The sequence below is a fragment of the Cherax quadricarinatus genome, chromosome 96 (genome assembly GCF_038502225.1).
Source record: "Cherax quadricarinatus isolate ZL_2023a chromosome 96, ASM3850222v1, whole genome shotgun sequence".
Lineage (NCBI taxonomy): Eukaryota > Metazoa > Arthropoda > Malacostraca > Decapoda > Parastacidae > Cherax > Cherax quadricarinatus.
Window position 1 is genome coordinate 6,403,472 of NC_091387.1, and position 21,307 is coordinate 6,424,778.

The following is a 21,307-nucleotide window of genomic DNA, read 5'->3' on the forward strand; positions in this document are numbered from 1 at the left end:
TTCATCCCCAAATTCCTCTCCGTCTTAATAACCCATTTATCGTAAGGGTTCTTAATTGGAGATATCGCAGGTTGAAAGTAGACACACTTGTAGGATAGTAGCTATATTGTCAGACCGAGATGAGGAGCCCAGTGCCTTGCCTGCCTACGCCTGGATGGTCTGCCGCCGAGTGAGGCCGGGACAGAGGAATGGGCCTCCTCGTGTGCATCCCGTGACGTCACACAAAGCCACAGGCCTACGAGGGGTCTCGTGTCTAAAGCACATGGATGATGCTACTGCTATGCTATATAATACTGGGAATACAGGGATCAGCAACTATGCTGACAACAGACCAGGTCTACAAGGATGGAAAGGCTTGGTCACAGACCAAGTCTACAAGGTTGGAAAGGCTTGGTCACAGACCAGGTCTACAAGGATGGAAAGGCTTGGTCCCAGACCAATTCTACAAGGTTGGAAAGGCTTGGTCACAGACCATGTCTACAAGGATGGAAAGGCTTGGTCACAGACCAGGTCTACAAGGATGGAAAGGCTTGGTCACAGACCAAGTCTACAAGGTTGGAAAGGCTTGGTCACAGACCAGGTCTACAAGGATGGAAAGGCTTGGTCACAGACCAGGTCTACAAGGTTGGAAAGGCTTGGTCACAGACCAGGTCTACAAGGTTGGAAAGGCTTGGTCACAGACCAGGTCTACAAGGATGGAAAGGCTTGGTCACAGACCAGGTCTACAAGGTTGGAAAGGCTTGGTCACAGACCAGGTCTACAAGGATGGAAAGGCTTGGTCACAGACCAGGTCTACAAGGTTGGAAAGGCTTGGTCACAGACCAGGTCTACAAGGATGGAAAGGCTTGGTCACAGACCAGGTCTACAAGGTTGGAAAGGCTTGGTCACAGACCAGGTCTACAAGGTTGGAAAGGCTTGGTCACAGACCAGGTCTACAAGGATGGAAAGGCTTGGTCACAGACCAGGTCTACAAGGTTGGAAAGGCTTGGTCACAGACCAGGTCTACAAGGATGGAAAGGCTTGGTCACAGACCAGGTCTACAAGGTTGGAAAGGCTTGGTCACAGACCAGGTCTACAAGGATGGAAAGGCTTGGTCACAGACCAGGTCTACAAGGTTGGAAAGGCTTGGTCACAGACCAGGTCTACAAGGATGGAAAGGCTTGGTCACAGACCAGGTCTACAAGGTTGGAAAGGCTTGGTCACAGACCAGGTCTACAAGGTTGGAAAGGCTTGGTCACAGACCAGGTCTACAAGGATGGAAAGGCTTGGTCACAGACCAGGTCTACAAGGTTGGAAAGGCTTGGTCACAGACCAGGTCTACAAGGTTGGAAAGGCTTGGTCACAGACCAGGTCTACAAGGATGGAAAGGCTTGGTCACAGACCAGGTCTACAAGGTTGGAAAGGCTTGGTCACAGACCAGGTCTACAAGGTTGGAAAGGCTTGGTCACAGACCAGGTCTACAAGGTTGGAAAGGCTTGGTCACAGACCAGGTCTACAAGGTTGGAAAGGCTTGGTCACAGACCAGGTCTACAAGGTTGGAAAGGCTTGGTCACAGACCAGGTCTACAAGGTTGGAAAGGCTTGGTCACAGACCAGGTCTACAAGGTTGGAAAGGCTTGGTCACAGACCAGGTCTACAAGGATGGAAAGGCTTGGTCACAGACCAGGTCTACAAGGATGGAAAGGCTTGGTCACAGACCAGGTCTACAAGGATGGAAAGGCTTGGTCACAGACCAGGTCTACAAGGATGGAAAGGCTTGGTCACAGACCAGGTCTACAAGGATGGAAAGGCTTGGTCACAGACCAGGTCTACAAGGATGGAAAGGCTTGGTCACAGACCAGGTCTACAAGGATGGAAAGGCTTGGTCACAGACCAGGTCTACAAGGATGGAAAGGCTTGGTCACAGACCAGGTCTACAAGGATGGAAAGGCTTGGTCACAGACCAGGTCTACAAGGTTGGAAAGGCTTGGTCACAGACCAGGTCTACAAGGATGGAAAGGCTTGGTCACAGACCAGGTCTACAAGGATGGAAAGGCTTGGTCACAGACCAGGTCTACAAGGATGGAAAGGCTTGGTCACAGACCAGGTCTACAAGGATGGAAAGGCTTGGTCACAGACCAGGTCTACAAGGATGGAAAGGCTTGGTCACAGACCAGGTCTACAAGGATGGAAAGGCTTGGTCACAGACCAGGTCTACAAGGTTGGACAGTAAATACATCTGTATTAATAATTATCAGGAAACACACTGTGAATAAGAGAGAAAGTAAAGTGTGTAGTAAATGTTAGTAAAGGTTTGTAAGATTTACCGGTCATCTTACGTGTTGATGAGACAGTAAGATTTACCGGTCATCTTACGTGTTGATGAGACAGTAAGATTTACTGGTCATCTTACGTGTTGATGAGACAGTAAGATTTACCGGTCATCTTACGTGTTGATGAGACAGTAAGATTTACCGGTCATCTTACATGTTGATGAGACAGTAAGATTTACCGGTCATCTTACATGTTGATGAGACAGTAAGATTTACCGGTCATCTTATATGTTGATGAGACAGTAAGATTTACCGGTCATCTTACTTGTTGATGAGACAGTAAGATTTACCGGTCATCTTACTTGTTGATGAGACAGTAAGATTTACCGGTCATCTTACATGTTGATGAGACAGTAAGATTTACCTGTCTGACCTCTTCAACCCTTTCACTGTCCAGTTGCCCTAAATTAATGTTGCTCCTAGTGTCCACATTAATTTTTTTTTTTGAAATGCTAGAGAATCTTTTTCTGAAAGTTATGATACCAAAAATACGAAATTTGTTGGAAAACTTACCGAACTGTGAAGGTGCAAAGTTAGCGGACTTGGAGCAATTTACGCACTGGCGATTTCCCCAACTTGAGTCCTATTTTGGGCCAATTCCATTGTTTTATTTGACCAAATTCTTAGCAATTTTGCTAGTTTGTCTTCCATTCTATCGACTGAACAAAAGTAACCGCCCAGTGAACTATTTCAACTAATCTATAATATGCACAGAGGTCAGCAATTTGGCAAATTTTACACAAAATTAAAAAAGAAATACTAATTTAAAAACAGAGTGCAAAATAAACAGTGCAGACATTCCAGGCCAATGGTGATACTCTTCAAATTGCTAGGCTCCGTCATCTGGAATATTGCTCAGTGTTGACGGCCCCATTCAAAGCAGGAGAAATATCAGAGCTAGAACAAATACAGAGATCATTTATGGCTCGCAATGAGGAGGTAAAGCACCTAAATTACTGGGAATGCCTTAAAGTCCTGAACATGTACTCACTGGAGCGGAGGAGAGAAAGATAAATGATAATACATACCTGGAAAGTACTCGAGGGTCAGGTTCCAAATCTGCACACTGCCATAACAACACACTGGGGTGAGAGGTATGGGAGGAAGTGCAAAATAAACCCAGTGAGAAGTAGGGGTGTGGTGGGGACAATAAGGGAACATTGTATCAACATTCGGGGTGAAAATTAAGACACTTATGCAACATCTGGGTATCTGTACTGTAGAAGAGCACCGTAGTCGTGAAGATTCTGCATGACTACGGTGCTCTTCACACCAACTAAAAGGCTGAGGGACTGATTACCTCATCTTCTGTATATAGTTCTGTCTTCAAATTATGTCCTAGAATTTGTTTTGATAAAGCCACTGGATGGCGAAACGTCTACAATAAAAATACCCAGATGTTGCATAAGTGTCTTAATTTTCATCTTGTTTGTCTTGTATACCATTCTTGTACAACATTTGGGGTCCCAGACTATTCAACATCTTATCAGAAGATATCAGAAACACTCCCGGAACAAGAGTAGAAGTCTTCAGGAAGAAACTGAACAAGAATCTTCACACCAGGTGCCAGATCAACCAAGATGTGATGAATATATGGGGCAGTGGGCCTCCAGGAGCAACAGCCTGGGTGACCAGGCAAGCACCAGATGAGCCTGGCTCACGGCTGGGCTCTGAGAGTAGCGAGACTCTCAAAACTCATCAAAGGTATATAAAATTCTGCCCGAAATGCCTAGGCCTGCTAGTGGCCTTCTTTACAATTAACATGTAAACCAAACATTGTAAGCTTTACAAGGAAATAAAAAAAATTAATTTTAATTTTAATTTTAAAAGGTAAGAGCACGAAGACAACATTTCTTTTATCCATGAATCACATCCCAAGACCTCTCCTATATTACACTTAATTTCTATTCTGAATTTATAATCACACAAAAAATACAAGATTTACTCTATCTCTGGGGTAATAAAATACAGCCAGGAATGATTGGTCATGGTTTACGGCATCCCAGAAATTGGATCAGATTTGTTAAAAAACCTTACACCCCTCTAACTTTTTTTGAAGTTACCCCAGGTACTTTACACGTATGTTGCTATGCATGATAATCTATGTAACTGCATTTATGTGCACCTGTACCTGAGCAAACTTATTCGTCCTCAGGAAAATCAGCAACAATTAAATATTTCCACTACCTTGTGTCCAATTTCAAGCTACTTCTGGTATCATTAAATGATACCAAGAACTAGCTAATAAAACCATAAAATTATTATTTTTTTTATTATTATCACACTGGCCGATTCCCACCAAGGCAGGGTGGACCGAAAAAGAAAAACTTTCACCATCATTCACTCCACTGTCTTGCCAGAAGGGTGCTTTACGCTACAGTTTTTAAACTGCAACATTAACACCCCTCCTTCAGAGGGGTGTTAATGTTGCAGTTTAAAAACTGCCATGGTAGAAAACACCTCGAAGTCACTTTTAAACCAAACACAAGGTCACAGTTTTGCTTTCCCCATCATGCACAGTGTGGGGAGGGATTTTTTTTTTACACAGTGTTTGACTCGTAGGAGGTCCCGAGTTGGTACTCCCATAGTTGCAACCGTCTTGTTTGTATACAGCCTCCCCTCACTTAGTAACGTAATTGTTTACCAATGACTAGAACTTACGATGGGTTCTCTGACCAATATTTATACCTAAATAATGTATATTAGAGCTGATTTCCTCTATTCTGTTTATTACAATATGCAGTACACTACTGTATAAACATTTAAAAATATACCAGAAATGTTATAAATGATGCAAAGGTGACATTAAATCAATATCAAAGATGATTGACACAAACCCACTACCATTATAGTATGCTCCTCACTTAGCGATGAATTTGTTTACAGACGTGGTCTTAGGAGCGGAACTCTGTCATTGGGTGAGGAGAGGCTGTATTATGTCTATTGTAGACAAAAACTCTGGGCCTCCGATGAGTGAAACACACCCTGTACTGTGCACTCTCACCACACAGATCCATTCTCTCAGTTCCAGACCAAAGTTTACCACTCACAGCTTGTCTGAGTGAGCTGAACCCATGATGCAGAAGTGAGGGACACAGTGACTGACACAGTTCTATGTGTCAGTCACTTCCTCAAGGTGGAGGGACTGATAACCTCAAAGTAAGTTTTTTTAAGACTTCGGGACTGACCAGCTCAAAATTATTACAAGGCTGAGGGATTGATCACCTCTAAATTACTACAAAGCTCAGGGACTGACACCTCAGAACTGTTTCTGAAAAATAAATCCCACAATACCGTGACTGTAACAATTCACAACTAACCCACAATACTACGACTGTAACAATTCACAACCAACGTTATCATGACTGTAACAATTCACAATTAACCCACAATACCATGACTGTAACAATTCACAACTAACCAACAATACCATGACTGTAACAATTCACAACTAACCCACAATACCATGACTGTAACAATTCACAACTAACCCACAATACCATGACCGTAACAATTCACAACTAACCCACAATACCATGACTGTAACAATTCACAACTAACCCACAATATCATGACTGTAACAATTCACAACTAACCAACAATACCATGACTGTAACAATTCACAACTAACCCACAATATCATGACTGTAACAATTCACAACTAACCCACAATACCATGACCGTAACAATTCACAACTAACCCATAATACCATGACTGTAACAATTCACAACTAACCCACAATATCATGACTGTAACAATTCACAACTAACCAACAATACCATGACTGTAACAATTCACAACTAACCCACAATATCATGACTGTAACAATTCACAACTAACCCACAATACCATGACTTCAACAACTTATGAACAAAACCATTTATAAAATAATTCTGAAATATGCTCTAACTTCCACTGGCCTTTTAATTAACAATATCCTCTCAAAGGTCTATTAAAATAGGAAATACTCCATAAAAGACACAAGAAGGGGAAAAAAAGTCTTAAGATGTACTCACCAGGTGGCGAAGGCTTTTTAAATGGTAGGGGTTGATTGCCAGAGCATTTTGATAGCACGTTTGGGCCTCGTGGAACTCATGCTTCTTCTCGTGAAGCAGCCCTTTCTGTAACATTATTAACATTGATGAGGCAACACATTCTGCAACATTATTAACATGAAGCAAAACCTGTAACATTGTTACTAGCAAGGGGCTAGTAACACCTTCTCCTGTATAAATTACAAAATGCCAGGAGCAAGGGGCTAGTAACACCTTGATCACTAGCGCACTCAGCTCACAAGCTGAGGTCCGGAGATCAAATCCCCGGTATGGCTGGAAAACATTAGGATGCGTTTCCTTAAGACACCTGCTGTCTATGTTCACCCATTAGTATAAAATGGGTACCTGGGTGTTAGTGGACTGGTGTGGGTCACATCCTGGGTGTTAGTGAACTGGTGTGGGTCGCATCCTGGGTGTTAGTGAACTGGTGTGGGTCACATCCTGGGTGTTAGTGAACTGGTGTGGGTCACATCCTGGGTGTTAGTGAACTGGTGTGGGTCACATCCTGGGTGTTAGTGAACTGGTGTGGGTCACATCCTGGGTGTTAGTGAACTGGTGTGGGTCGCATCCTGGGACAAAACTAACCTAATTTGCAGGAAATGTTCTGTATAACAAGCGGCTTTCTATATAGCAGTATGTCATTAATGTCAGCTATGGTCTGCATACCTTATAGAAATAGATATTATTGTTAGTATTATTTTACTTTTTTTTTTTTATTAACACATCGGCTTATTCCCACCAAGGCAGGGTGGCCCAAAAAAGAAAAACTTTCATCATTCACTCCATCACTGTCTTGCCAGAGGGATGCTTTACACTACAGTTATAAAACAGTTAAAAACCATTTGTCTCCATTCATTCCTATCAAACACGCTCATGCACGCTTGCTGGAAGTCCAAGCCCCTCGCACACAAAACCTCATTTACCCCCTCCCTCCAAGCTTTCCTAGGCCGACCCCTACCCCACCTTCCCTCCACTACAGATTTATACACTCTCAAAGTTATTGTATTTCGTTCCATTCTCTCTACATGTCTGAACCACCTCAACAACCCTTCCTCAGCCCTCTGGATAATAGTTTTGGTAATCCCACACCTTCTCCTAATTTCCAAACTATGAATTCTCTGCATTATATTCACACCACACATTGCCCTCAGACATGATATCTCCACTGCCTCCAGCCTTCTCATCATTGTAACATTCATCACCCATGCTTCACACCCGTACAAGAGTGTTGGTACAACTATACTCTCATACATTCCCCTCTTTGCTTCCAAGGACAAAGTTCTTTGTCTCCACAGACTCCAAAGTGCACCACTCACCCTTTTCCCCTCATAAATTCTATGATTCACCTCATCTTTCATAGACCCATCCGCTGACACGTCCACTCCCAAATATCTGAATACATTCACCTCCTCCATACTCTCTCCCTCCAATCTGATATCCAATCTTTCATCACCTAATCTTTTTGTTATCCTCATAACCTTACTCTTTCCTGTATTCACTTTTAATTTTCTTCTTTTGCACACCCTACCAAATTCATCCACCAACCTCTGCAACTTCTCTTCAGAATCTGCCAAGAGCACAGTGTCATCAGCAAAGAGCAGCTGTGACAACTCCCACTTTATGTGTGATTCTTTATCTTTTAACTCCACTCCTCTTGCCAAGACTCTCGCATTTACTTCTCTTACAACCTCATCTATAAATATATTAAACAACCACGGTGACATCACACATCCTTGTGATTATTATTAACCCATAAACGGTCCAAACGTATATATACGTTTTTTCAACATCTGATGTAAAAAAAGTAGATCTTTTTTTTTTTACATTTGAAAACGTGTAAAAAACTTTGATCTACTTTTTTTTTGTTATATTTGAAAATATGTAAAAAAAAAAAACGTAGATCTACTTTTGGAGCACTACACATATGAACGTAGATCTGCTTGGACCGTTTATGGGTTAAATGCCAGGAGCAACGTGCTAGTAACACCTTCTGTATAAATTACTGAATTTAAAAGAAAAACTTATGTTTCTCTTTTTAGGTCACCTTGCCTTGGTGGGATGTGGCCGATTTGTTAAAAAAAAAAAAAAATATTGAGTTTAATTATTGTAAAGATTACAGTTTGGATTACAGGTTGGAATATGAACACTGCTCACCATGAACATTATATGATGGCTCATAGGGAAGATAGAAGAAGCTTCTTGTAGACAATTTGCAGCCTCAGTCAACTGGTCTGTCCTGAAACACACAAAAATTCTATGTTTAAGAAAACGCTTCTTCGAATTACGATGCCATTATTTCTGCTGTTGGGACTGGTCTAGTAATAGCATCTGGGGAGGCAGCCCCCCAAAAAACATCCATTAGACAAGTAAAAGGTCACTATAGATACAAAAAATGTAAGGAATAAAAGGTTTGATAGAAGTGAACCATGCCACTGACCCGTCTAAAGGCCTGACTCATATCTAAATCTCTAAACGACTATGTGATTTTTTTTTAGCATACTGGCAGTCTTCCACCAAGGTTAGATGACCCAAAAGAGAGGCAATACATTCACCATCATTCACTCAGTTGCTGTCTTGCCAGAAGGGTGCTGATACTGCATTTGAGATGACCCTCTGGACTGCATCGTCCTCAACCCTTCCCTGAGTGTGAGGGTACTGTACTTCCCACCACCACCCCTCCTTCCCTGAGTGTGAGGGTACTGTACTTCCCACCTCCACCCCTCCTTCCCTGAGTGTGAGGGTACTGTACTTCCCACCACCACCCCTCCTTCCCTGAGTGTGAGGGTACTGTACTTCCCACCACCACCCTTCCTTCCCTGAGTGTGAGGGTACTGTACTTCCCACCACCACCCTTCCTTCCCTGAGTGTGAGGGTACTGTACTTCCCACCACCACCACCACCCTTCCTTCCCTGAGTGTGAGGGTACTGTACTTCCCACCACCACCCTTCCTTCCCTGAGTGTGAGGGTACTGTACTTCCCACCTCCACCCCTCCTTCCCTGAGTGTGAGGGTACTGTACTTCCCACCACCACCCTTCCTTCCCTGAGTGTGAGGGTACTGTACTTCCCACCACCACCCTTCCTTCCCTGAGTGTGAGGGTACTGTACTTCCCACCTCCACCCCTCCTTCCCTGAGTGTGAGGGTACTGTACTTCCCACCACCACCCTTCCTTCCCTGAGTGTGAGGGTACTGTACTTCCCACCACCACCCTTCCTTCCCTGAGTGTGAGGGTACTGTACTTCCCACCACCACCCTTCCTTCCCTGAGTGTGAGGGTACTGTACTTCCCACCACCACCCTTCCTTCCCTGAGTGTGAGGGTACTGTACTTCCCACCACCACCCCTCCTTCCCTGAGTGTGAGGGTACTGTACTTCCCACCACCACCCTTCCTTCCCTGAGTGTGAGGGTACTGTACTTCCCACCTCCACCCCTCCTTCCCTGAGTGTGAGGGTACTGTACTTCCCACCACCACCCTTCCTTCCCTGAGTGTGAGGGTACTGTACTTCCCACCTCCACCCCTCCTTCCCTGAGTGTGAGGGTACTGTACTTCCCACCACCACCCTTCCTTCCCTGAGTGTGAGGGTACTGTACTTCCCACCTCCACCCCTCCTTCCCTGAGTGTGAGGGTACTGTACTTCCCACCACCACCCCTCCTTCCCTGAGTGTGAGGGTAGTGTACTTCCCACCACCACCCTTCCTTCCCTGAGTGTGAGGGTACTGTACTTCCCACCTCCACCCCTCCTTCCCTGAGTGTGAGGGTACTGTACTTCCCACCACCACCCTTCCTTCCCTGAGTGTGAGGGTACTGTACTTCCCACCACCACCCTTCCTTCCCTGAGTGTGAGGGTACTGTACTTCCCACCACCACCCCTCCTTCCCTGAGTGTGAGGGTACTGTACTTCCCACCACCACCCTTCCTTCCCTGAGTGTGAGGGTACTGTACTTCCCACCACCACCCCTCCTTCCCTGAGTGTGAGGGTACTGTACTTCCCACCACCACCCTTCCTTCCCTGAGTGTGAGGGTACTGTACTTCCCACCTCCACCCCTCCTTCCCTGAGTGTGAGGGTACTGTACTTCCCACCACCACCCCTCCTTCCCTGAGTGTGAGGGTACTGTACTTCCCACCACCACCCTTCCTTCCCTGAGTGTGAGGGTACTGTACTTCCCACCACCACCCTTCCTTCCCTGAGTGTGAGGGTACTGTACTTCCCACCACCACCCTTCCTTCCCTGAGTGTGAGGGTACTGTACCTCCCATCACCACCCTTCCTTCCCTGAGTGTGAGGGTACTGTACTTCCCACCACCACCCTTCCTTCCCTGAGTGTGAGGGTACTGTACTTCCCACCTCCACCCCTCCTTCCCTGAGTGTGAGGGTACTGTACTTCCCACCTCCACCCCTCCTTCCCTGAGTGTGAGGGTACTGTACTTCCCACCACCACCCCTCCTTCCCTGAGTGTGAGGGTACTGTACTTCCCACCACCACCCTTCCTTCCCTGAGTGTGAGGGTACTGTACTTCCCACCACCACCCCTCCTTCCCTGAGTGTGAGGGTACTGTACTTCCCACCACCACCCTTCCTTCCCTGAGTGTGAGGGTACTGTACTTCCCACCACCACCCCTCCTTCCCTGAGTGTGAGGGTACTGTACCTCCCATCACCACCCTTCCTTCCCTGAGTGTGAGGGTACTGTACTTCCCACCACCACCCTTCCTTCCCTGAGTGTGAGGGTACTGTACTTCCCACCACCACCCTTCCTTCCCTGAGTGTGAGGGTACTGTACTTCCCACCACCACCCCTCCTTCCCTGAGTGTGAGGGTACTGTACTTCCCACCACCACCCTTCCTTCCCTGAGTGTGAGGGTACTGTACTTCCCACCACCACCCCTCCTTCCCTGAGTGTGAGGGTACTGTACTTCCCACCACCACCCCTCCTTCCCTGAGTGTGAGGGTACTGTACTTCTCACCACCACCCCTCCTTCAGAGTGCAGGCACTGTACTTCCCACCACCACCCCTCCTTCAGAGTGCAGGCACTGTACTTCCTACCACCACCCGTCCTTCAGAGTGCAGGCACTGTACTTCCTACCACCACCCGTCCTTCAGAGTGCAGGCACTGTACTTCCTACCACCACCCGTCCTTCAGAGTGCAGGCACTGTACTTCCTACCACCACCCGTCCTTCAGAGTGCAGGCACTGTACTTCCTACTGCCACCCCTCCTTCAGAGTGCAGCCACTGTACTTCCCACCTCCACCCCTCCTTCAGAGTGCAGGCACTGTACTTCCTACTGCCACCCCTCCTTCAGAGTGCAGCCACTTTACTTCCCACCTCCACCCCTCCTTCAGAGTGCAGGCACTGTGTACTTCCCACCACCACCCCTCCTTCCCTGAGTGTGAGGGTACTGTACTTCCCACCACCACCCTTCCTTCCCTGAGTGTGAGGGTACTGTACTTCCCACCACCACCCCTCCTTCCCTGAGTGTGAGGGTACTGTACTTCCCACCACCACCCTTCCTTCCCTGAGTGTGAGGGTACTGTACTTCCCACCTCCACCCCTCCTTCCCTGAGTGTGAGGGTACTGTACTTCCCACCACCACCCCTCCTTCCCTGAGTGTGAGGGTACTGTACTTCCCACCACCACCCTTCCTTCCCTGAGTGTGAGGGTACTGTACTTCCCACCACCACCCTTCCTTCCCTGAGTGTGAGGGTACTGTACTTCCCACCACCACCCTTCCTTCCCTGAGTGTGAGGGTACTGTACTTCCCACCACCACCCTTCCTTCCCTGAGTGTGAGGGTACTGTACCTCCCATCACCACCCTTCCTTCCCTGAGTGTGAGGGTACTGTACTTCCCACCACCACCCTTCCTTCCCTGAGTGTGAGGGTACTGTACTTCCCACCTCCACCCCTCCTTCCCTGAGTGTGAGGGTACTGTACTTCCCACCTCCACCCCTCCTTCCCTGAGTGTGAGGGTACTGTACTTCCCACCACCACCCCTCCTTCCCTGAGTGTGAGGGTACTGTACTTCCCACCACCACCCTTCCTTCCCTGAGTGTGAGGGTACTGTACTTCCCACCACCACCCCTCCTTCCCTGAGTGTGAGGGTACTGTACTTCCCACCACCACCCTTCCTTCCCTGAGTGTGAGGGTACTGTACTTCCCACCACCACCCCTCCTTCCCTGAGTGTGAGGGTACTGTACCTCCCATCACCACCCTTCCTTCCCTGAGTGTGAGGGTACTGTACTTCCCACCACCACCCTTCCTTCCCTGAGTGTGAGGGTACTGTACTTCCCACCACCACCCCTCCTTCCCTGAGTGTGAGGGTACTGTACTTCCCACCACCACCCTTCCTTCCCTGAGTGTGAGGGTACTGTACTTCCCACCACCACCCCTCCTTCCCTGAGTGTGAGGGTACTGTACTTCCCACCACCACCCCTCCTTCCCTGAGTGTGAGGGTACTGTACTTCTCACCACCACCCCTCCTTCAGAGTGCAGGCACTGTACTTCCCACCACCACCCCTCCTTCAGAGTGCAGGCACTGTACTTCCCACCACCACCCCTCCTTCAGAGTGCAGGCACTGTACTTCCCACCACCACCCCTCCTTCAGAGTGCAGGCACTGTACTTCCCACCACCACCCCTCCTTCAGAGTGCAGGCACTGTACTTCCTACCATCACCCCTCCTTCAGAGTGCAGGCACTGTACTTCCTACTGCCACCCCTCCTTCAGAGTGCAGCCACTGTACTTCCCACCTCCACCCCTCCTTCAGAGTGCAGGCACTGTACTTCCTACTGCCACCCCTCCTTCAGAGTGCAGCCACTGTACTTCCCACCTCCACCCCTCCTTCAGAGTGCAGGCACTGTGTACTTCCTACCTCCACCCATCCTTCAGAGTGCAGGCACTGTGTACTTCCCACCTCCACCCATCCTTCAGAGTGCAGGCACTGTGTACTTCCTACCTCCACCCATCCTTCAGAGTGCAGGCACTGTACTTCCCACCACGACCCCTCCTTCAGAGTGCAGGCACTGTGTACTTCCTGCCACCACCTCTCCTTCAGAGTGAAGGCACTGTACTTCCCACCACCACCCCTCCTTCAGAGTGCAGGCACTGTACTTCCCACCACCACCCCTCCTTCAGAGTGCAGGCACTGTACTTCCCGCTTCCACCTCGACTTCAGAGTACAGGCACTGTACTTCCCACTTCCAGGACTCAAGTTTGGTTAACCAATTTTCCCATATGTCACCTTGCTTACACTCCAACAGCACATCAAGTCATAAAAATCTCTTGCCTCCACTCACTCTTGTTATTCCATGCTGAAATTCTGCCCAAGCTGTGTATACAGTACACCAAGTGTACATCTATAGCAGAATACACCCACAAGTGTAACTAAAAAATGATACATAGTTACATAGTTTATAGTATTTTACTGAGAAGCCTTAGGCCTACTAGTACAGTGGAATCCTTGTATCCATGGATTCAATTTTTCTATTTTCAGTTAACCATGGTTTACCCTGGCCTGAAAATAACTCTTAATTTAGCTTAGTAATAGCCCCAAAATGCAACAGTGGTTGATGGTGGCAGTTCTTCGAAGTCTAAGAGAAGCAGTGAAGTGTTTCCAATCAGTGAAAAAGTGATAATTCTTGAATTACTGAATTACTTGAATTACTTGAATTACAGCCTCTCCTCACTTAGCGACGTACTCATTTACCAACGACTCGGACTTACTGCCAGCGGTAACAGCCTGGTTGATCAGACCCCGATCCACCACGAGCATTGGTCTCAGACCGAGCCACGAGGGCGTTGACCCCCGAAGCCCTCTTCAGGTAAACTCCAGGTCTCCAAGCAACAACAAGCATTGTTTACACAGTAATGCGTGACACTTGGGCACATGTTGAACGCTCATAGTTACGCAGAGCATTTCGGGCAAGTGTAAGCCTAACTTAAGACAAGGGCATATCATTGTACACGATTAAGTGGTAATCAAAATATTACCTCCATCGGAGTGCATGCACTCTGATGGAGGGGTGAGGATGCTGCAATTTTAAGGAGCACCTAAGCTGTTACGTTGGCACACCTCTGGCAAGACAGTAATGGAGTGAGTGATGGTAAAAGTGTTTCTTCTTTCCTGAGGGTCATCCTGCCTAGTGGAAGACTTTCAGTGTGTATTACCAAAGATAAAATCCAGTCAGACAAGAGGATCCTTTCTAATATAAACAAGCTAAATTCTCTTAATAAACAGAGATATCAGAGCATTGGCAATTACAAACTCTAATGGTAAAAAATTGATGTGTATATCAAATATTGAAAAAAGTATATATATCACGTACATTATGTACAAAAATATTTCAGTTTCACATCAAAAAAAAAAAAAAAAAAAAAAAAAAAGCCTGCAGAAAAACATTTCGAGAAACTTCTCTATTGAAGTAAAAAAAAAAAAAAAAAAAAAAAAAAAAAGTGCTACAGGAAGCCCATGCAAGTACCGTACTTTCCAACATATAAGGTGTGCCTTTTTACCCCAAAAAAAGTCTTGGAAAATCATCGTGTGCCTTATATGCTCAAGGTCAGAGGTCAAGGTCAGAGGTCAAGGTCAGAGGTCAAGGTCAGTGGTCAAGGGTAGGCTTTGTGTTAGACTTTACCATTGTTTACTAACACGTCACAACTGCTTGGAAACATACTCGTGTAAGTCTTACATTCCCGTGTGCCTTATATGTTGGAAACTACAGTACTTAGCAAGCAAGCACTCAAGCAACTACTGTATTATAATACATTCATACACAGGATTCAGCAAGCAAAGCACTTATGAGGAAAGGTCAGGAAAATAGTCTCAGATGTTTCAGCAAGGTCACTAGCTTCTCTCTCCCTTATTTAGTTATGTGAAAGAGAGTATCAATAAAGAATTAAAAAGTAGTGATACTGTAACTGGAACAACTCACCGATACAAATCGTTATAATCATAATCGTAATTTTTAAAGTGGTGGAGTGGTAAGCCAGTGGAAGACCTCGGTCAGATGACCAAAAGCCCCAACTGTGGGTCATCATATGACTAAGACCCGCGTCGGGAAACACTTGTCCTGCTTCCTGACAAACATTGTACCTGCCTCCCATGACAATGTTTTCTTCTGTTGTGAACCACTGTCAAGTCACAATGAGGCAGAGGAATTAGAGAAGACCAAAAGACGATACTATTCTTGCCCAGTTGTGATCTGACGGTGGTCCAGGAGGGAGCAAAACATTGCCATGAGGTTTCTCTCTTAAGTGCAGATTTGTGGTGAAACTGTTCCAGCCACGGTACTGTGACTTTTTATTCTTTATTTACTCCATACCCATCCTGAAGGTGGTGGTCACCCAATACCCATCCTGTAGGTGGTAGTCACTCCATACCTAGCCTGAAGGTGGTGGTCACCCCATACCCATCCTGTAGGTGGTAGTCACTCCATACCCATCCTGAAGGTGGTGGTCACCCCATACCCATCCTGTAGGTGGTAGTCACTCCATACCCATCCTGAAGGTGGTGGTCACCCAATACCCATCCTGTAGGTGGTAGTCACTCCATACCTAGCCTGATAATGCTAGTCATTCCATACCCATCCTGAAGATGGTGGTCACCCCATACGCATCCCGTAGGTGGTAGTCACTCCATACCTAGCCTGATAATGCTAGTCATTCCATACCCATCCTGAAGATGGTGGTCACCCCATACGCATCCCGTAGGTGGTAGTCACTCCATACCCAGCCTGATAATGCTAGTCACTCCATACCCATCCTACAGGTGCTAGTCCAAAGAATATAAACACACACAACTGGAGTCCAGGGAGTGATCCCCAATAATGTTACTGTTATCAGTTACATGTCTCACTACAGTACTGTGTTAAAGTATCATGAGCCACAAATGAAGTACAAAGAAATTCTTTCTCTGAATAATAAGTTAACCAATCAAACCCCGTCCATTCTGTGGTTCGTTAGCAATCGTTTTATTATGATTTCGAGAGTCGTGAAGTCATGAATGCAGAGACAGGGAACACGTAGGATGCACAATAGGGATCAGATCCCAGATTAGACAAGGAGAGAGGATAGTCGAAGCTTAAAAAATCTAGCCACTAAGAGACACTGTGAAGCTAATGAAAATTCAATTGGGATAAGGATCTGTAAAGTAAAAGGACACAAGTGCAACTAATGTGACATTTTTATTGTGGCACAATAAAAATGTCACATTAGATGCACTTGTGTCCTTTTACTTTACATATTGTCAGTAATTCTACCAACATTATTACAATCTGATGGATAAGGATCAGGCAAGAGTATAAAGGGATTTGGACAGGCAACTGGCTCCTGGAGTTTAACCCCACCAAGTGCAAGTCATGAAGATTGGGGAAGGACAAAGAAGACAGGATGCTTACTAACCAGTATATCTAAGCCAATGTAAAGACTGAGCACCTTGACGAGTCTTGACGTTACAAGACACGGTGTCATAGTACGGGAGTTAACATACAACGTACTGGAGAAATTGATACTTACTTTATATATAACTGAGCTGTAAGAAGCCAAATTTGAATTTGAAGAAGCCATGCTTGATGTGGTCCTGGTTTTGGCTGATAGGATGAGAGCGACGACGCCACTTCGGACAAGGCTTGTTCGACGCGCGAGGCCGCTACGCTCTCGGCATGTACTGAAGCTGTGGGGGGGTGAGGGGGAGAGTCAAGGGTGAGTTGGGATTTTGTCACGTGTTTCTCAGGGTTAGTGTCCATTTGTATTGTAGGAGAGAGAAGCCTAAGGTTCAAGGACACCACTTCGGAGAAGACAAGTCCCATGGAGGTGGGAGCCGAACTTTCAGCAGTGGTCGGGGCTGCGGGGAGAGGGTCAGGTTCTCAATGAGGAGGTTATGACCAGCCCTTCACAGCAAATAAGAAATAGAATAGACGAGGCCCCAACTTACAAACACTTCAAGTTACATTTTTACAAAAAAACACTACAGTGAAAATAGGAAATAAAACCCGAGAATGTGCGTGTGCTTACACACACATCTTCAGAGGAACAGGAAGAAAAGAATATTTATATGGTAAACGCTGAGGTGACACATCAGGGTTTAACATGTAAAATATGCTTCTCTTGCCTCTTCTTCCTATTCCTCTGAAAATGTGTAAGCACATGAAAGTGCTCAGTCATTATTTCCTGTTTTCACTGTGGTATCTTTCCATATTTGCAATCATGCATTTTATTGTGATTTCTACCATCCTTAGGTACAAATGAAGCACTTTGGAATTAATGGATATTATTACTGTTGAGACACAGTATAAATATGCAAGAAACTGTATAACACACTGTTTAGTGAGTTTTAAAACTGGTTTGAAAAATGGCAATACCAACAAGATAAGGAAAAAGACACCTGTGTAAAGTTCAGGACATTTATTAAATGAAAAATTTCACTACATGTGGCTTTTTCAATCCTAGAAAAAGCCGCACATGGCGAAACGTGTCCTCTAATAAACATCTGGAACTGCACGTAAGTGTTCTTTTCCACAGGACTTGCTTGTAACGAGTTCATGCCTCACCCACTAAGTGATTTATGTGAGAAACGTAACCGTTCTTTGTACCACTGTTTGCAAAACGCACAACTTATTTCTAAGTTGAAATTACAGGAATGCAACTTAGTTTGTAAACTGGGGGACCTCTTATACTGTACAAGAGAGAAGCTTTGAAACTTTCAGGCAAGCATGTTAAGTTTAAAGGAGTGCTCAGGCCTTGAACCAACAGCCTGCTGATAGTGGGAGTGCCGTCTGTACTGTCAGTCTCAGAACTATTCTTCTATGACTACAGTAGTAGAGGGGCTGACTAGCACTCAAGACCCTAGACTATCCCTAAATCACTGTACTACAGTAATAAAGGGATTGACTAGCATTCAAGACCCTGGACTATCCCTAAACCTCTATACCACAGTAGTAGAGGGACTAACCATACCACGGGTGGGGATAGAACCCACAATCAGAGTCTCAAAACTCCAGACTGTCGCTTTAGCCACTGGACCAGCTAGCCACAATAAGATTCGTCCAACTAGGTATATTTCTACACCATAGGAAGGTTAGCATAGGCACAACTGTGACCACAAATGCAAGTTTTTACAGACGAATCTCCAGCTAGCATGGCCGTGACGAATTCTAGCTCAGGTCCCCTCAAAGCCGTCAACATGACTCACAAAATCATAATGACACGATTGCAAACAAACCATACCACGGGCGGGGACAGAACCCGCGATCAGAGAGTCTCAAAGCTCCAGACCACACTAGCTGGAGATTCGTCTGTAAAAACTTGCATTTGTGGTCACAGTGGTGCCTATGCTAACCTTCCTATGGTGTGGAAATATACCTAGTTGAATGAATCTTATTGTGGCTAGCTGGTCCAGTGGCTAACACGACGGTCTGGAGTTTTGAGACTCTCTGATCGCGGGTTCTATCCCTGCCCATGGTATGGTTTGTTTGCAATCGTGTCATTACAATTTCGTGAGTCAAGCAGAGGGACTAACTAGCACTCTCAAGACCCTAGAGTATCCCTAAATCACAGTACTACAGTGGTAAAGGGACTGACGAGCACTCAAGACCCTAGACTATCCCTAAGCCTCTACAACACAGTAGTAGAGAGACTAACTAGTACTCTCAAGACCCTGGACTATCCCTAAACCACTACACCACAGTAGTACAGGATAATACAAGTATTCTCCACAACATCAGGCTATCAGTTCAAAACATTAAGCACTCCAGTGAATTGTTATCTTGGCTTATTATGAATCTTCAGCATACATATAATTTATTTACAGAATCTTTCATCACAGAGGTTTTAAAGCACAACAACAGCTCACAATGGACCACATAAAGTATATACAAAAACACAAACATTTACAGCAATAGCAGCACAAAGAGTCATATTTACAGAAGGTAAGGAATTATGTAACTAAAAACTCAAAAACATAATAAATAATGTAACTAGATCAATAAAATTAAGAGTATAGCATTGCTCAAGTCATTAATTTTCTAAGCAATACTGTAATAAGAGAGAATTCTGGTTGACAAGGTCATTAGCCCTTTGAGGGTCCATGCCGTAGTTCTACAGCATTGAAGCCAGGGTCAGTGCCGTAGTACTACGTGATGAGGTCGCCTCGCTCAGATAAGCCGTCAGCGGCAAATTTTGGCCTAGATATGAGAGAATGGGTTGATGCAATAAGTATGCACCCCATAAAACAAATCCTGCAGCACAGTGCATGAGAAAAAAACTGCGACCGTGTTTTTGGTTTAAAACAACTTTGCAGTGTATTTTTATATATGTAGTTTTAATGGTTGTATTCTCAGTTTCTTGGTCTCATTTGATACAATGGGACATATATTACAGAAACAGACTAGATTTTGATGGGTTTTAGAAGCGAAAATAGCTGAAATTGAGCTCAAAGTAGTGAAAATTTGTTTTTCGCCGATGTTCAAAAGTAAACAAATCACGTCCCACATCCAATACACCTCAACTGGTGGGTCTTGAATGTGTTGATATTATTTATACAATTATTACAATATTAAAAGACAGTAACTCTTCTATTTTTTGTGTGAATAAAAATTATTTGTGTGAATAAAAAATCAAAATGAAATTCACATGTAAAACCTGGAAATGTAACAAATAAATAGAGGAAATGTTAAGTTAGTGCCAGGAATGTCTGCATTGTTTATTCTGGACCCTATTTTGAAATTGGCACATATTGTAATTTGTGTGAAATTGGCCAAATTACCAATTTTGGATCACTTTATTGAGTAGTTGAAATAGTTGATTGGGTGATTTCTTGTTCATTTTCAATAAGATGTAACACATACTAGAGAAATATTTAAGAATTTGGTCCAATGGAACAATGTAACTGGCCAAAAATAGGACTCAAAGTGGGCAAAAATTGCTGATGCCTAAATATCACTGATAGCAAAATTCGCGAGAGCATAATTTCGTCAATTTTTTATCAAATTTCGTACTTTTTGTTTTATTACTTTCAGAAAAAGATTCTCTGCCGTTTCATAAAAAAAAAAAAATAATTAAATTCTTGGACCCTGTGGGGAATTTTCAGATTGGGGGTCGGGACCCTCAAGGGGGTTAATGATGGGAATTGGAAAAACTTGGAGTTGAATAAGACATGTGAAAGAGCTGAGTGTATTTATTGAGGAGATAATTCAGCAACCAGTGGCTTTATCAGTTCAGTATAGAGATTAATGTAACTTACTGTAATTTTTAAAACTGAATATATCATTGTTTAGTTAATCTTAGGTTAATTTTAAGCCTGCCCATAATGCTCTGCATACAAGGAGCTTTTGGCATGTACACCCAATCACTATATTTCTTTGTACAACTTGTATCATGTCCAAATAAAAAATAAATAAATAAATAAATGACCAGAGATGACGGATGATATGTGGTGAAGTAGTCGACTGAGATGATCAGCCCCTCAGCCTTCATAGGTGGTGTTCAGTTCATCTGTCCTGATGGATCTGATTTATCAAGGCTGAAGGATTAATCACCTCAAACTTCTACCGTAAGTCTTTCATGGTTTCCAGTACTTAATCTCAGTAAGAAAGCCACTGGGTGACAAAATATCTTCAAAATAAATAACAAAAAGGCACAATACCGTGACTGGAACAATACACAAATAACCCGCACATAAAAGAGAGAAGCTTACGACGACGTTTCGTAAGCTTCTCTCTTTTATGTGCGGGTTATTTGTGTATCTTCAAAATAAAAGTATCCGATACACAATAACCAGCACATAGGAGAAAGAAGCTAACAATGGCCGCCTTGGACCAAAACATCATCAAAGGCTTCTCTCTCCTTTGTGCAGGTTATTTGTTTATTGTTCCAGTCACACACTGAGCCTTTTTGTTCCAAGTGTTACACACGTGTCTTATTCACCTGTCACATTTCTGTATACCATAAAT

The 21,307-nt window shown here is 44.8% G+C and overlaps 1 protein-coding gene across 7 annotated transcripts in view; it reads right to left on the reverse strand.

Annotated features, from left to right (window-relative positions):
• LOC128701757 (tetratricopeptide repeat protein 7B-like) overlaps nt 1-21,307 on the reverse strand; it is a 207,695-nt gene that overhangs the window by 48,807 nt on the left and 137,581 nt on the right. For 4 of the 7 annotated variants that reach the window (XM_070105051.1, XM_070105049.1, XM_070105050.1 and 1 more), the window contains 3 exons: nt 16,875-17,202; nt 8,522-8,603; nt 6,329-6,433 (listed from right to left, as the gene is read on the reverse strand). In XM_070105051.1, coding sequence (XP_069961152.1) covers nt 6,329-6,433; nt 8,522-8,603; nt 16,875-17,202 — 515 coding nt within the window. The remainder of the gene's footprint in view (nt 1-6,328; nt 6,434-8,521; nt 8,604-16,874; nt 17,203-21,307) is intronic. The other 3 variants (XM_070105056.1, XM_070105052.1, XM_070105054.1) reach the window with 1 other exon arrangement.